Consider the following 15,742-nt stretch of genomic DNA (forward strand, 5'->3'; position numbering starts at 1 on the left):
CCCTCGTTCCCTTCTGTCTTGGCCTTTCTGCTCTCAGCTCTCAGTTTCCCAGCCTCCCTCTCTCTCTATCCTTTCCTTCCATCTCCCTCAACTCCGACGAGCCACCACCAGGACAGACCACCTCTTCCTACAGACCATTGGAGCACCAGCTACAAAAGCCCCATAGTCTCCGGCGGACCTTGCAGCCCCTCAGGTCCCAGCAACACCCACTGCAACTCCACAACCATCACGACTCCGTCACCACTTGCCAGACACAGCACAGCTGGGAGCTTCAACCAGGAACGAGCCCGCAGCGCCGTCCACGATCCCTCTCCGGCCATCTGCTCCCCCCACGGAACCCCCTCTGCTGCTGGTCGCTGCTCCAGCTACACCGGCACCCAGAGCTCCGGCTTCTCCCAGGTAATCCTCTGCATGCCAGCCACAGCCCACAAACGTGCACAAGCCCCTGTTTATTTTGGTTTCACTGTAAAGATTATTTTTTTATTTATTTTGCTATCACCCTCTTGTTCTGTTTTATTTTTATTATTATTATTAATGTCAATATTAATTCGTTTATTCTTTGTTTTGTAGGATTCTTGTTAGGGGCTTATTTCAATGTTCAAAGATTGAATCTTGTGGTCATGATTTTATTGTATATATATTAAATAAGTTAATTTTATGATACTTGTTAATGTTTATTTATTCATTCATTTATTCTTAAACATTAGACATGGTTGTAGAATCTTTATTGTGGAAATTCATTTTAATAGTTAAAGTTTGAAATTTTGTTGCATTAATCATATTGATATAGGAGTTTTAAAGTTATAATATGAGTTTTGGTATTTAAATGTTGTATTTATTTGAGTATATAATATTCAAGTTGCATACCTAATATTAGGGCTGTGGTTGTATACATTAAAATATTAATGTTCATGTTATAAGGTGTATGTTGTTCATAATATTTGATACTCGTTTCTAGGGTTTTCGTTTCTTTGTGTCCATTATGTGTTTAATATTCTTATTATCATAGTACTTATTTTCTAAAGGGCGTTATCGTTTGTTTAGGTACACATGTAAGGTTATTATTCTTCATAATTACTATTTATATTAAGAATATGGTTATATTTTAATACTACGTCATTTTTAGTATTTCGTTCTAGGTTACATATTATCATTATGAGTATATTTATTATTTAGTGTATATTTGTTAGTATCCTGATATTTATGGTATTACGTTCTTTTCATAGTATCTTTAGTATCTTAATAATATATATAGTATTATGGTATCTTGTTACTTATTTTGACATTCATAATATTTTAGTAGGTATGTGTTGCTTATTACCTTATTACCATATATTAAAACTTCCCATATTAGTATTTTCCTATAAAAAAAATCCTATAAGATTTCCAAATTTGGGAGTGTATGAGCCTTCGGACTTCACGTCCCTTTTGTTCTGAGGGAATATGTAAATATTTATATATTATGTATATTTTTGTTCATTTTGCATATGTATTAGTAAATTCACTATAGGGGTAATTTGAAAGACTTATTAGAATAACTTAGGGATAATTTCGAATTAACTAGGTAACGTTCGTAAGAACGGGCGTGTAGGGGGTGCTTGTACCTTCCCCTCTCGTAACCGTACTCCCGACCCCAGCTCTGGTAAAGTAGACCCATCTACCCCTAACAGGGTAGTAATTATGTGTTTTAAGCACACTAAAAGGTTAGTGGTAACTCCACAATTCATTGTTTTTCATGAAAAATTAAACCCCATTTTTTATTTCGCCACCTCGGGGCACACGCGCTCCGGGACGTCGCGACACACTACACTAGCTCCAACCCCATCTTTACGAGCTACCTAATCAAAAAACATCTTCCAAGGTGGAAGTACTTAGTAAAGCTTCTTTTAGAAATCATTTGAATCCAATTGAAATTGGATTCTCAAACCTCCCAGAAAGCTCTCTGCGTCCGTCATTTCTCTCTCTCTCTCTCTCTCTCTCTCTCTCTCTCTCTCTCTCTCTCTCTCTCTCTCTCTCTCTCTCTCGCGTCTCATTCCTCCGTTCCTCCTTACCTCTCTCCTCAATTTCTTCTCCAACATTCGGCCGGTCGAAAAAAAAAAAGATACCATTGGGTTCCTATCTCTACCACCGACATTTCTACTGGAGCGGATTTGTCGTACGAGCGACATAAGCACCACTCTTGGGGAAAGGTATACTCCCTCTATTTTATCAATTTCTCCTTCAATCTTCAATTAAATTGATGATCGGGCACCACCCTGGGATCCTAGTCTCGATCGTCGATATTTTGGCTAAAGTTTATTTTCAATTTGGGGGTCCTAGACACCACTTCAAAGCGATAGTGAGATTTAAGGAATTAAACAAATTGGTTATTTTTGGGAGTTTAATTGTTTATTTGAAGTTTATGGACCTAGTAAATTTTAAAATAATATTTTATTTGAGATTAAATTGATTGAACTAAGGTTATGAATTCAGGGTTCGGGTAAGCATCGCAGGTATAATTTCGGGATCCCTGCAGGCAGGTTAGGGAACCTAGAGTGTGTTCCCAGGAACTCAGGTAAGATAATGAACAATTTATAATTCATGAAATATAAGTATGAAAGTTATTTTGGGTTTTCAATTGATTGACTGTGAAATATATATGTGTATAATTTCAGGATTTTGGAATTATGAACACCGTAGGTGTGAATTAGAAATAGTAGATGAGCTTAGTTTGCTAGGTAAGGAAAATATGTTATGCTAGAAATTTCAGAAATATTATCAGTAATGTATGTGTATTTTTGGGATATGTTTTATGGGGTATAAGCTATCTTTATTATCAGAAATAAAGATTTCAGTATAACTAGGGAGTTTTTATTTAGTTGTGTGGCATGAGTTAATATTAGGATAATTCAGAATTTATGCAGTTTTTCAGAATACTATGATTTACAGTATTTTTAGCACAAAAATATGTTGTGCCAGATTATACAGAATTATAAATTATAGTGTATATATATATATATATATATATATATATATAGACAGATATTTTATAGATATTTTACAGCATTTACAACATTCCATGATTTCCAAAACTATAACACTAAGACATTATAGATTATTCAGTTAGATATTACAGATTATTCAGTCAGATATTTCAATTAGATAGTACAGTTATTTTAGTAAGATATTTTAGCATTTCAGATCAAATTTATAGTGTTATGGTTATTTTAGAATTATAATGAAATAGTAAGATAATTATATATATATATATTAATATTACACAGTATCAGATCCTTGATGAATTATTTCAGACAAATTCAATCAGCAGAGCACGCTACCGTTGCTATTTTCATATCAGAGTTCAACCATATATCTCAGATAGTGCGTGGATTCCGTCAACTGTGCCTATGGAGGGATTGCAATCTCCCTAATATTATGGGTTGAGGAGGCCAATTCGACAAGGTAGATACCAGTATTGTGCCTTTGGAGAGATTGCAGTAAAGGCCAGACTGAGGATTGGTAGAGTATTTAGGTGACTTATCATGGTAGGCTAACCAGAGTTAAGTCCAGCCTATGGGCCGCACAACCCTGTCATGAGGGGTTAAATCATGATATACTGATTTCCAAGGATATTTCCCAGTTATTTATATATATACAGATTTATAGAAGAACAGCAGATTTATTATATTCTTATCAGTATGGATAAATAGAAAACTCAGATAATACAATCGTATTTTAAGCCATGTAGGTGTGGGTTGCACAATATTTACATGATTTCTCAGTCCAATTATTTATCAGTAAATTATTTATGTAGACTCAGTTGTCATACACTAGTAATAACATATTTCTTCTTGCTGAGTGTTGTCTCATCCTCGTAAAATAACATTTTTCAAGTGATCCAGTTAGACGAACGGATCAGGCTTCAAGTAAAAAGGTCATCTACACTACCTTATCTGAAGGGTAAGTGTTATCAGGGGATTGTTTTTTTGAGTAGTATTCAGGAGTGTTGGGTAGAAGTTTCTAGGATGATGTATAATTATGTATATATGCTTTGGGTTAATATTGGATTCTGGTATTTTAATTATGGATGTATAACTTTATGCTTTCCATTGTATAGGGGATTTCAGGGGTATCAGGGTAAAATGATTATCAGTATATTTTATATATTATTTGGAAAAATAAAGTTGTATGGAATTTCAGGTCGTTACATGGGAGCTAGCACAGCTGCCCAAGGGTAAGAAAGCAATTTGTTGCAAATGGGTTTATGTAAAGAAAGAAAAATTTCCATATGCAAATAATGTTCGTTTCAAAGTTAGATTGGTAGCTAAATGCTATGCATAGAAGGAAGGCATTGATTATAATGAGATATTTTCTCCAATTGTTAAACATTCTTCCTTTCGAATTTTGTTGGCTTTGGTAGTATAATTTGATTTTGAACTAGTTCAGCTTGATGTAAAAACTGCATTTTTACATGGTGATTTGGAAGAGGAAATCTATATGACTCAACCAGATGGATTTCAGATTGCTGGAAAATAAAGTTGGGTATGTAAACTGGGTAAATCGTTGTATGGTTTATAACAGTCTCCAAGACAGTGGTACAAACGATTTCATCAGTTTACGATGGGTCAGAAGTACATCAGAAATAAACATGATCATTGTGTTTATTTTCGCAGACTACAAAATGGATCTTTTATATATTTACTCTTGTATGTTGATGATATGTTGATAGCTTCAAAGAGTAAGGAAAAAATCAACAAGTTGAAAAGTCAGTTAAATCAAGAGTTTGAGATGAAAGATCTTGGTGAAGCAAAGAAGATACTTGTCACAGAGATTCACAAGGAAAGAATGAGAGGAAGAGTTAGTTTATCTCAGAAATAGTATTTGAAGAAGGCACTATAGAGTTTTGGCATGTCTGAACAGTTAAAACCAGTAAGCACTCCTCTTACTTCTCATTTCAAACTTAGTGCAGCTTTATCTCTTGAATCAGATGACGAATGTAAGTATATGTCACAAGTTCTGTATGCAAGTGCTATTGGTAGTCTGATGTATGCAATGGTTTGTACTAGACCTGATATTTCACAAGCTATTAGTATAAAGAGCAGGTATATGCATGATCCGGGTAAAGGACATTGGCAAGCTGTGAAATGAATTTTGAGATATATTATGAATACGATTGATGTTGGTATAGTATTTGAGAAAAATAATACTATTGAACAACGAGTTCTTGGATATGTGGATTCTGATTTTGCAGGTGATCTGGATAAACGTCGATCAACTACTGAATATGTTTTTACATTTGCTAATGGTCTAGTGAGTTGGAGGTTTACCTTACAGTCTACCATTACCTTGTCTACAACAGAAGCATAGTATATGACAGCTTCAGAGGCTGTTAAGAAAGCTATTTGGTTGCGGGGTTTACTTGAAAATTTGGAAGTTGTTCAGAAGCACATTGTTGTGTTCTGTGATAGACATAGTGCTATTTATTTGGCAAAGAATCAATTCTATTATGCACGAATGAAGCATATCAACGTTTGGTTTCATTTTATGAGAGATATTATTGATAGAGGCAAGATACTTCTTCAGAAGATTGCTACAGATAAAAATCTAGCAGATATGTTGACTAAGATTGTGACAACAATCAAGTTTAAATATTGTTTGGATTCGATCAATATCCTACAAGTCTGAATATTTTTTTGGAAGACGCCGATGATGTGGAACTCCAGAAAACGTTGGTGACTGAAAAATTTGTTAAATTTATCGTCAAGGTGGATATTTGTCGTTTTTTGTTCCACATTAGTAGAATAGTTCCCCATTGGTATAAAAAGTTATTTTGAATTTTTTCTATGTTTGTACCACATTGGTGATAAGTGTTTTTTGGACTTGAGGTTGAAGCTATATAAAGAGCTCAACTCTCCATTTGTAAAACACACCTCAAAGTTGTACTTTATCAAGAAGTAGTGGATTGATCGTCGACGGCCGACGACGTAGGTAATTCTGTACTGAACCTTGTTAAATTCTTGCCTTGTTCTTTTTACTGTCTTTTATTATTAGTTTCTGCATTTTCTTTAGTTTTTTTATATATTTAATAGCATTAGTTGTGGTATTGGTGTTTGGAACAAGTGAGGTGCCCTGCACAACAGGATCCAAGTATTTTTTCCACATTTAGTTTTCTTAATTGAATAACATGATGATCTTGGGTTATTAGATTTTATGAATAACGAAAGTGAGAAGGAAGCTAGTAGAGAGAGTATCCAAAGAAAGTGAGAAGAAAGAAAGAAAGAAGAAAAGAATTCACAAGATTGATATCATGGGTATGCTGAGGTAGCGAAGGAGGAGAGAGACCTAAGAGGTAAGAATCATGACAAAGTAAACAATGAAGAAAAGAAAGAGATCATGGTATTCGTGCATATGCTTCTTGCCTTTGGCTCGAGAGGATTTGGTACAAGTGGAAATATGCCCCGGAATCAAACCAAAGCTGAATCCTTTGCTCTCTTATTCCCGAGTCATCAAAGAATACCTTAGTTTGTAAAATGTAAGGATTTGTGCTACCACCCAAGAACTCAAAATCAAGTTCATCGTGATTCACTGGATCCGCATAGCTATTGAGAGCCGAAATTAATTTCAATTATGCACAATGCATTTGTAATAGCACAAGTTGAACTAAAAGTAATAATTAAATATGAGAAGGTTAGAATTCTTTAAATAGATCACAATCTTTAGCTTTATACCAAAGAATCCAGAACCATACATGCTCCTTGATTTGAACCTAAGCCCCTTAAGCATACAAAAAAAAAAAACTTATTTAGTAAATGTGTTAGATAATAATATTAGCGTGATTTCCACATACACACACAAGTGGCTTTATTGCATGCAAAAAATGAAAAATATTATTGCCAACTTAATTAGCTTATTTTGAGCTAGCGTACCATTTGTCAACAATATTATAATACTTTTGTACATATAAAGCTAAATGTCAGCTTGAGATTGTGACAGCACCGATGACTATATATATATATATAATGATAAGTTTTTATCTTTAATATTATTGAATAGTGAGAGAAAATATAATAGAAAATGAGTTTTCCTTTTACTCATTATTTATTCAATAGAAGAAGACAGGATGATGATAACACTGCATAACTCCTCCAAACTATCCTTTTAATTTTGACACTAAACCCAACACCACGGCTTTGCAATAGTTGGGTTGAATTGGCCGCGGCATTCCGGTGGAGCATTTCCCTTGTATCTTGGCAGGTCTACACAATAATTATAACACAGATTCTTCATCACATTGTTATAAAGTTTTTGTTGAGTAGGACTTAGCTGCCCAAACCCATCCTGATTCCACCAATTCCCTTTAGACTTAGCCTGGCAAGAGTTGATGTTTCCATTTGGGGGGACTACGCAACCAGCAATGTCAAATGATTGGTATTGGACTGCGAAGGGTGCTTTTCTCCAATCCGTCGTCGTACCTTTAGGCAATGCCCAAAGTCCTTGCCATATGCTTCCTTTCACATACATTGGTTTTGAAGGGTACCTCAATCCACCACTTCTCTTAATCACTCTGACTGGAGTCCCATCCACAAAAAACCTGAAAAATAAAATAAAATAATAATACTAAAAGAAGATTAGAAGTCACTATTGAAAATTGGAGAGGAATTACTCTCACTAGTGTGCAGTTCAAGACCCAATGAATCTCTTAGTCCATGCTTGGTATTGTTGTTGTTGTTTTTTTTTTTTTTTTTTTTTTTCTTTTTGTGTGTTTCTGTTCTTCCACAGTGAAGAAACAGAGTATAAAAATGCGTTTATTTAGGGGTTGCTTGGTTATCACTCTCAAAAATTAGAGAAACGGAAGTCATAAAGAAAAATCGAAAATAGAAATAGAAATTAAAAACAATAAACCAGCAATCTATTTGATCAACCTGATACAAATTAAAAACCTAATTAAAAAAATTCTCATTTTCATATTTCAATCAAAAAATTATAAAATATGACTAAAATAATAAAATTTCGAATAATAAAAATTTTAAAAAATTACTATAATGAAAATAAAATTTATTATAATTATTTTAACTAATAAAAATTTTATAATAAAACAAAATTTATTTTACTCAATAAAAAAATTTATTGGATATGACAATTGAGACATAGTAAAAGCATTTTGTAATTGACTTTATTATTATTCTTTAAAAAATATTTATATTTTTCTTTTCATTATATTTACATTCATCTGATCATTTAATTTTGATTTTAATTTAAAAGTGTATAAAATAAATAATTTAATTCAAAAAACTATTTCTGGATATTAACATTTTTTGCAGCAAGTTGTTAAAATAACTGAAAACTATAAAAACCTCATTTTCAGTTTTTTGGCAAACAACTAAAAATCGACAATAGAAATAGGAAATTGAAAATAGGAAACAAACGCACTTTTATAATATGCTTTTTAGCTATGGAGAAATAGAAACTAGAAAATAGAAAACAGCAATGATTTTAAACAGACCCTTTTGTTGTATGTCTTTTGTTTCTATCGCTAGTTTACAGTTATTTACTAAAAAACTGAAAACCAGAATTTATGATTTTCAGTTATTTTGACAACCTATTGTAAAAAAATTTGATGTCTAGAAATAGTTTTTTTGGATTAAATTATTCATTTAATACACTTTTAATTTAAAATCAGAATTAAATGATCATATGAATCTAAATATAATCAAAATAAAAATATATAGAAATTTTAAAAATATGTACAGAAAAATATTTTTACTATTTTTCAATTGTCATGTGTAATAAAATTTTTATTATGAAGTAAAATTTGAAAATAGAACAATTAAGTGAAATAATTATAATAAAATTTATTTTTACTATAGTAATTTTTAGTGTGTATTATTTGTAATTTTATCACTTTAATCATATTATCATAATATTATTTGATTTAAAGATGAAAATGAGTATTTTTAATTAAGCTTTTAATTTGTTTTAGTTTATGAATGTTAACCAAACAACTTGCTAGCTAGTTTTCAGTTTTTAGTTTCTCTTTTTGGTTTTTGGTTTTCGTTTCTCTAGTTTTTTATAGTAAACCAAACGACCCCTTAGATTACGTTTGGCTTGCGAAATGACTATTTCCAGAAATAGATTAGTTTTAGAAGGTTAGTTACAATTAAAGCAAATAACAATGTGACATTTTATAAGTGCATAATAAGGAATAACTATTCTTTCGATTCCAAAAATTTAAACTATATTTCATCTATTTCGTCTAACCAAAGGAGCTGCTAGTGGATTGAAAAGTAATAATCATAATAAACTATATGTATTTATATATATATAAACAAAAAAAGGGGTCATGGTATTCGTGTATACACTACTTGTTTTTGGTTCCAAAGGATTTGGTACAAGTGAAAATCTTTCGTGGGATCAAACCATAGTGGAATCCTTTGCTCTCTTCCTCCGAAGTCGTCAAGGAACACATTAGTTTGCAAAATGTAAGGATTTCTCCAACCACCCAAGAACTCAAAATCAAGTTCATCATGATTCACTGGATCCGTATCGCTCTTAAGAACCGAAATTAACTGAAATTGTGCACAATGCATTTATATAATTAGCACAAGTTGAACTAATAGTAATTAAAGAGGAGAATAATTTTTTACAAAAAGAAAAATTATTTTTAGCAAATTTAAAAGACCGAAATCTTTACATAGATAGCCATGACAATTCCATTATCTGTGTTCACAATCTTTAACTTCATAGCAAAGAATCCGGAACCATACATGTTTATTGATCTGAACCTAACCCCTTAAATATACAAAAAAAAAAAAAAACTTACTCAGTAAATGTGTTAGATAATAATACTAATGCAAATCCCACAGGCTATTGTCTTGTCTTACATTTTAAGAATATAGGAAGACTCCCTAGTTTTAAAATTAATTTTCATATAAAATTTTAATTTGCCTTTGTAAAACTTCAAGATATTTTATAACAATGGCTTATTGTCATTGAGTTTGAAAATACAAACAAAACATAGGTTCTAGAAATCAAACTCGAGATGTTTATAGATTGATAAAGCATAACCTATTCAAGAACTACAGACCTACAAAACTTAAATATTAAATGAAGGCTCAAAAGCTATGGTCAAGCATGTGTTGGATTAAAGTAAAACAAAATCATGTAATTTGGGGAAATTGCAAATCGTAATTGAACCATAAACTTGCCAAGTTATATGTGAATTGTTTAAACTTGATTTTCATCAAATATTTTATAAATTAAAGTTAAATTTTAATGGGTTACCGCAAAACTTGAACTGTACATTCGTACAACGTCTCATTAAATATTGACTTAATGATTATGACAACACCGAGGACCACATATATATAATGATACTAAAATCATGAACCTAAATTTAATGTTTGAGATTTTAAAATTTTAGTGTGAATGAGTATATATATATATACATAATAGCTAAAAAAGTTGTAGCATAAAATATAAAATTATGTATGCATCCTAGTTTAATATTTTGGATCGGCTTTCACATGGGCTGAACCACAATCCAAACTCAATGGTTTCATTGATAAAATTTTAAAATTGTTACCAAACTGTCAATTCTTAAAATCAAACTAAATATAAATAAAGTGCTTGGTTGTGTGTGTGTGTGTGTGAGAGAGAGGGAGAGACCTCCATTTCGATCTTCTAAAAGTTGGATTTGCAATCCATTGTTAGAGAGAGTTGTATGAGGTTGACCATATTCGATTAGATAGTTGTTTCCAAACTTACTAAGATTAGAAAGAGGATTGAAGGTATCATTACCAGTGCAACTTGCTTGGCCGCCAAAGACAAGGATATAGGCAAAGAGACCTTGTAGAAAAGAATCCATAAGCTCAAACTAAAGTATATATTAATATAACTATGTTGGACTACAACGTTGTGAGATGTGATGGATGTATTGTTGGGTATATTTAGAGCTTTATATAGAAGTAGAAGAAGGTTGTTAGTATATAGGGGGGAAGGATCCAATTAACATTTGCCTTCTTCACACAAGTAGAGGAAGAAAAAAATTTGTTTTTTTTCTTTAATTACCTCATGTGCATGTCTTTTTCTTTGGTTTTATAATTGCAAAAAGCAAATTATAAAAAGAAATAAATGTGAAAAAATTTTTTTATGCACATATTCATGATCGTTGTTAATGTATTGAATTTAAAAATTAATTTATTAAAATCATATATTACTTTAAAATTCACACAATTCAAATTAAAAGCTTGAATTCAATGTTCCTAATCATTAAAAAAAGTATTCACAAATATTAAACACACCTTGAAGATAAGAAGAAACTCTCCCTACCAATCGTCGCTAAGCTGCTGGCATGAGCCTCCTCCTTTTGCAATATTTGGAGAACAAGAAACTCCTAAATTTATGAAGGCTCACATGGCAGTGTCTTCTTTCCTCAATTTTAAATTGGAAGATGCAAATTATGAAAAGAAACAATTTAAATTTCAAATAAAATTTTCACATGCATATTTATGATCATTGATAATGCATTGATATATAGATTAATAATTTTAAAATTCTATAAAATAATAGTAAATTCTTCAAAGGTAGTGTTTGGAGTATGAATTTCAGATCTTATGTTTTAATTTGTGTAGATTTAGAAGAAATTTAATATATTTTTTATAATTGTAAAAACCCCAAAAAGAGATATAAAATATTAGTGGAATGAATTCCAAAAAATAAAAATAAATAATTAAAATTAATTAATTAATTAATTAATCGGATTTAAAAGAAAAAGAAAAAAATAATAATAATTAAAATTTATTTCTATTTTTGTTAATAAAATATATTATTAATATTAATTAAATATTATTAAATTGAATTGATTAAATAAATAATATTAAAGATATATGTGTGTGTGTATATATATATATATATATATATATAAGGATTAAAGTAAAAAGGAAAAAAAAAAATAATGTAATATAATATAATTATATAGGTAAAAAGAGAAACCTTCAGGACGTTTCTTGAAGGAATGAATTCTTTTTTTATTTTATTTTATTTTACTTTACTTTCTTCTTCTTCTTCTTCTTCTTTACTTTTCCTTTCTTTATTTTTATTCTTCTGCAACTCTCAGAACGCTCTCTCTCTCCTCACGTTCTCTCTCCCTCTCTCCTCGATTTCACGACGGATTTTCGCCCGATCGAAAATCCGAAGATACCACTGGACTCCATTCGCTGCTGCCGTCATTTCTACTGGAGTGGATCGATGGTAGGAGCGGCGTAGGCATATTCCCTAGGGTAAGCCATTTTCCCTTTTTTCTTTAATTTCTTGCAAAATATAAGCCCAATTGACGAACGGACACCACCACGAGAATCTAGGGATGATTCTCTACAAGTCTAGTGGGACGGAATTCTCGTGGGGGTGTCGGACCAAAACTCCAAATTTGGGGTGCGGCTATTATTAAGGGGCTTATTTTTAATTAATTAGCATTAATTTAGAAATGCTAAAATATTAAGCATCTGCGACTGAAATAGGATTTCTGAAATTTAGGGTTCGGGTGAGCGCCGCGGGTGTAATTTTGGGACCCGTAGGTAAAATTTGGAAAAATTAAGTAGGGATATTAAATAATAGTTTAAATATTAATTTGAAGTGTATGGAGCCTAAGGAAGGCTAGATGAGTATTATTTTGGAGAAATAGATTAATTAATCTGGGGAAGAATGTAAATTGCAGGAATTAAATTTCGGGCGTTAAGGGCGTGAAATTTTGGGTCCTAAGGAATTTCTCAATAGTCAGGTAATGGAATAAACTAAAGCAGTAATTTTTCATACAAATTATTATTGATTATGAGTAAATTTATTTTCAGAAAAATATATGCTATATTGTGTATTTCGAATGAAATGTACGATTGGGAAAATACTGCTATGATGATTAAAATGTATATGTATGTATGAGATGTAAGAAATTCACGATTTTAGAATATGAAGTATGACTTTTAACAGCATATGTGTGGCATGAATATTATTTTATGTGAAATGTATTATGATGTGAAAGATTTTACGAACCAAGCATTTATGGAAATATGAGTTATGTTGTGATAAATGATGTATTTTCAGTATATATATACCTGAAACAATTTTGGCGCGAGGCCATATATTTATGTTATCGGCACGAGGCCGTATTTATGTTATTGGCGCGAGGCCATGTATTTATGTTATCGGCACGAGGCCGAATCTATGCTATCGGCACGAGGCCGTATTTATATTATTGACGCGAGGCCATAGTTACTATGATTTTGGCGCGAGGCCATATGTATGATTTCGGCGCGAGGCCGTATCTATGTTTTCGGCACGAGGCCGTATTGATGTTACGTATGATCATGTATTATATGTTTTCAGAACCAGGATGTTAGTTTAGTTCAGACTAGGAGCTCGGTACCGTAGCTATGGGTTCATTTTGGCACGAGGCCTTATTAGTGCTACCGTCCCACGAGGGGATGGGAGATGGATAGTCGATGTGGCTTTCAGTAGAGTGTGGACGTCCACCTGGCAGTCCGGACCAGGGTGTGGCGGGCTCATCGTACTTACAGACATATTTGATTCGGCAGTGGTCGGCCAGCCATTGTCGGGTCCCGCCTTCGGGCTGCACAACCTATCATGGGGGGTAATACATGACACCAGCTAGCTAGTCATCCTGGGTTTGTTTTCAGTACTACAGTTATAACAGATGATTTTATGTATGATATGATTTGTTAACAGATGTGAAAATATATGTTTACCCAGTACGATATGATTATGTTTATAGAATTATGAAATGTACTATATACGTACAAATGCATTAAATATTCATGTTGCCACACAGCTGTATTTAGTTTATTTTCCCTTACTGAGAAGTGTCTCACTCCCAAACTTAATTAATTTTTCAGGAGCTCCTGAGAGACTGGCGGGTCAGGGCCGCCGTTGAGCTAGGGAGATTACCCTGTGAGAAGGGTAAGATTTTGTAATAGTGTTAGAGTTATTTTGTGTTTGACCCTAGAGATATTTTGATGTATGTGAGGATGTATAGAATGCTCTGGTATTAATTTGGTACAATGGTAAAGGCAACCTGCCCTTGGGAGCTGTGTATGGTTTATGAACGCCACCCTGGATTTAAAATTACACTTAGGAACTTTTATAACATATTTTGCTAAACTAATTGTCTTCTAAAAAGTAAACATTTTAACAAAAAAGTTGAATTTTGCGAACCATTTTTGTTTAGGTGGAAAAAATATGTCCTCAACTTTACTTTCCTTCCTTTTTTGATATCCCCTCAAATGAAATAAATGGAAAATATTTTAAATGAGAAAAATACTTCAAGTTAAATCTCATGAAAAGAAAAAGAAAGAAAGGATCGATTTTTAACTTTGCAAGAGATTTATAAAAGGACAAAGCTCTTTTATGTTTGATAAGAAAAAGAAAAACAACCTTAAAATTACAAAGTGTAATAAATGTTTTAAGAAGCCTAAAATTAATAGAAATTCACGTTCAAACCTTAAACCCCCCCCCGTCCCCTCCCCCTTCGCCCCCCGGGTTCTTTCTTCTTTCTGCACCCCTTTTTCTCGCTTTCCTTGCGCGCATTCGCCCCTTTGTCAATAACTCCCAAATAAGATATAGGGTAGTGAACTTAGGATTCTAGGGTTTGGAACACTAGTCTGATATACTAAACAGGGGTAATATGGAAATTAGAATCGTATTTCAATTTGAATAAATGAATTTTTTCTTTGTTTTCCGAGTCCAATGTGCATATAAGAACACATGGTTCGAGGTTGTAAAGGTTGGTTAATATTTTTTTGAGTGAAGCCCAATTAGGAAAGAGAGTGGGCCTCACTAGTAGCAGTGATAATCCATGGGCTTTCAAACTTGGGTTTATTGAAAGGAGAACAATTTAACCTTTAGAACAGTGGCATGATTACATCCAGTGTGAAATTGCTTTTTTTCCCTCTTTATTTTTTTGTTTATTTTATACATTATTATTAACTATACAAACTAAGCTATGTTGCTTCCAATAATCTAAGGACAAAATAAAGATTATGCAAAAGAAAATAGTTTATTCTTTTCTGGTCTGATGTCGGCTTCAATCCTACTTCCCGCGGCCACGATGTCCATGAAGTCATGGGGAGTTGATCCTGAAGATGCCCGCGGTAGGGGTCTTTCAATGTATTTATGAATAACGTGATAGCTTCCTGGTCACCTACCGCCAGGGGGGGGGTCCACTTGGATCGTTGTATCCGTCCAACGGTGCGCATATGCCTCGGAAGTTCTGTGGTTATTCTCATTTTCAAAAAAGACATTCTATCAAGGAGCCATGTGTTATGATTGACGATATTGTTCCTCGAAAGCATCTGCCAAATCTCCCCATGTGCGGATTTGGGCCCTGTTTTGCTGGACATACCATCTAGCCGCTGTCCCCGTGAGATTGCTCCGGAAGCAATGCATCATCAACTTCTCATTGTCAGCATAAGCGGTCATTGACTGGCAATACATGCGGATGTGGGTCCGAGGGCACGTGATCCCATCAAACTTCTCAAAGTCAGGCATTTTAAATTTCGGATGGAGTACTACATTGGGCACTAAGCAATAATTCGAGGGTCTAGTGGTATTGGAGGTTTGGGCCCCTTCTATGGCTCTTATAACCCTTCTTCAAAGCATTCGTCTGCACACGGTACTAACGTCTGTCATAGTCTTTCTTGTTCCCACAACTATTGACGAAGGCATTCCTATTCCTGGAGTTGTCGTTGCTAGAGCA

The 15,742-nt window shown here is 33.0% G+C and overlaps 1 protein-coding gene across 1 annotated transcript; it reads right to left on the reverse strand.

Annotated features, from left to right (window-relative positions):
* Positions 1–7,149: 7,149 nt before the first annotated feature.
* On the reverse strand, positions 7,150–15,534 carry LOC131153974 (xyloglucan endotransglucosylase/hydrolase protein 3-like). The gene is made up of 2 exons (XM_058106418.1): positions 15,389–15,534; positions 7,150–7,570 (listed from the first exon to the last, which is right to left on the reverse strand). Exons 1-2 carry the CDS (start codon positions 15,532–15,534, stop codon positions 7,150–7,152), a joined length of 567 nt encoding a protein of 188 aa, XP_057962401.1.
* Positions 15,535–15,742: the final 208 nt, after the last annotated feature.

Source organism: Malania oleifera, chromosome 4 (assembly GCF_029873635.1).
Source record: "Malania oleifera isolate guangnan ecotype guangnan chromosome 4, ASM2987363v1, whole genome shotgun sequence".
NCBI classification, from domain to species: Eukaryota; Viridiplantae; Streptophyta; class Magnoliopsida; order Santalales; family Ximeniaceae; genus Malania; species Malania oleifera.

Excerpts from the sequence above, each read along its gene's own strand:
- LOC131153974 (XM_058106418.1), bottom strand. The coding sequence starts at position 15,534 with ATGCCTGACTTTGAGAAGTTTGATGGGATCACGTGCCCTCGGACCCAC. Across the intron at positions 7,571-15,388 it reads ACGGGGACAGCGGCTAGATG|GTTTTTTGTGGATGGGACTC; the intron begins GTATGTCCAGCA and ends TTTATTTTTCAG.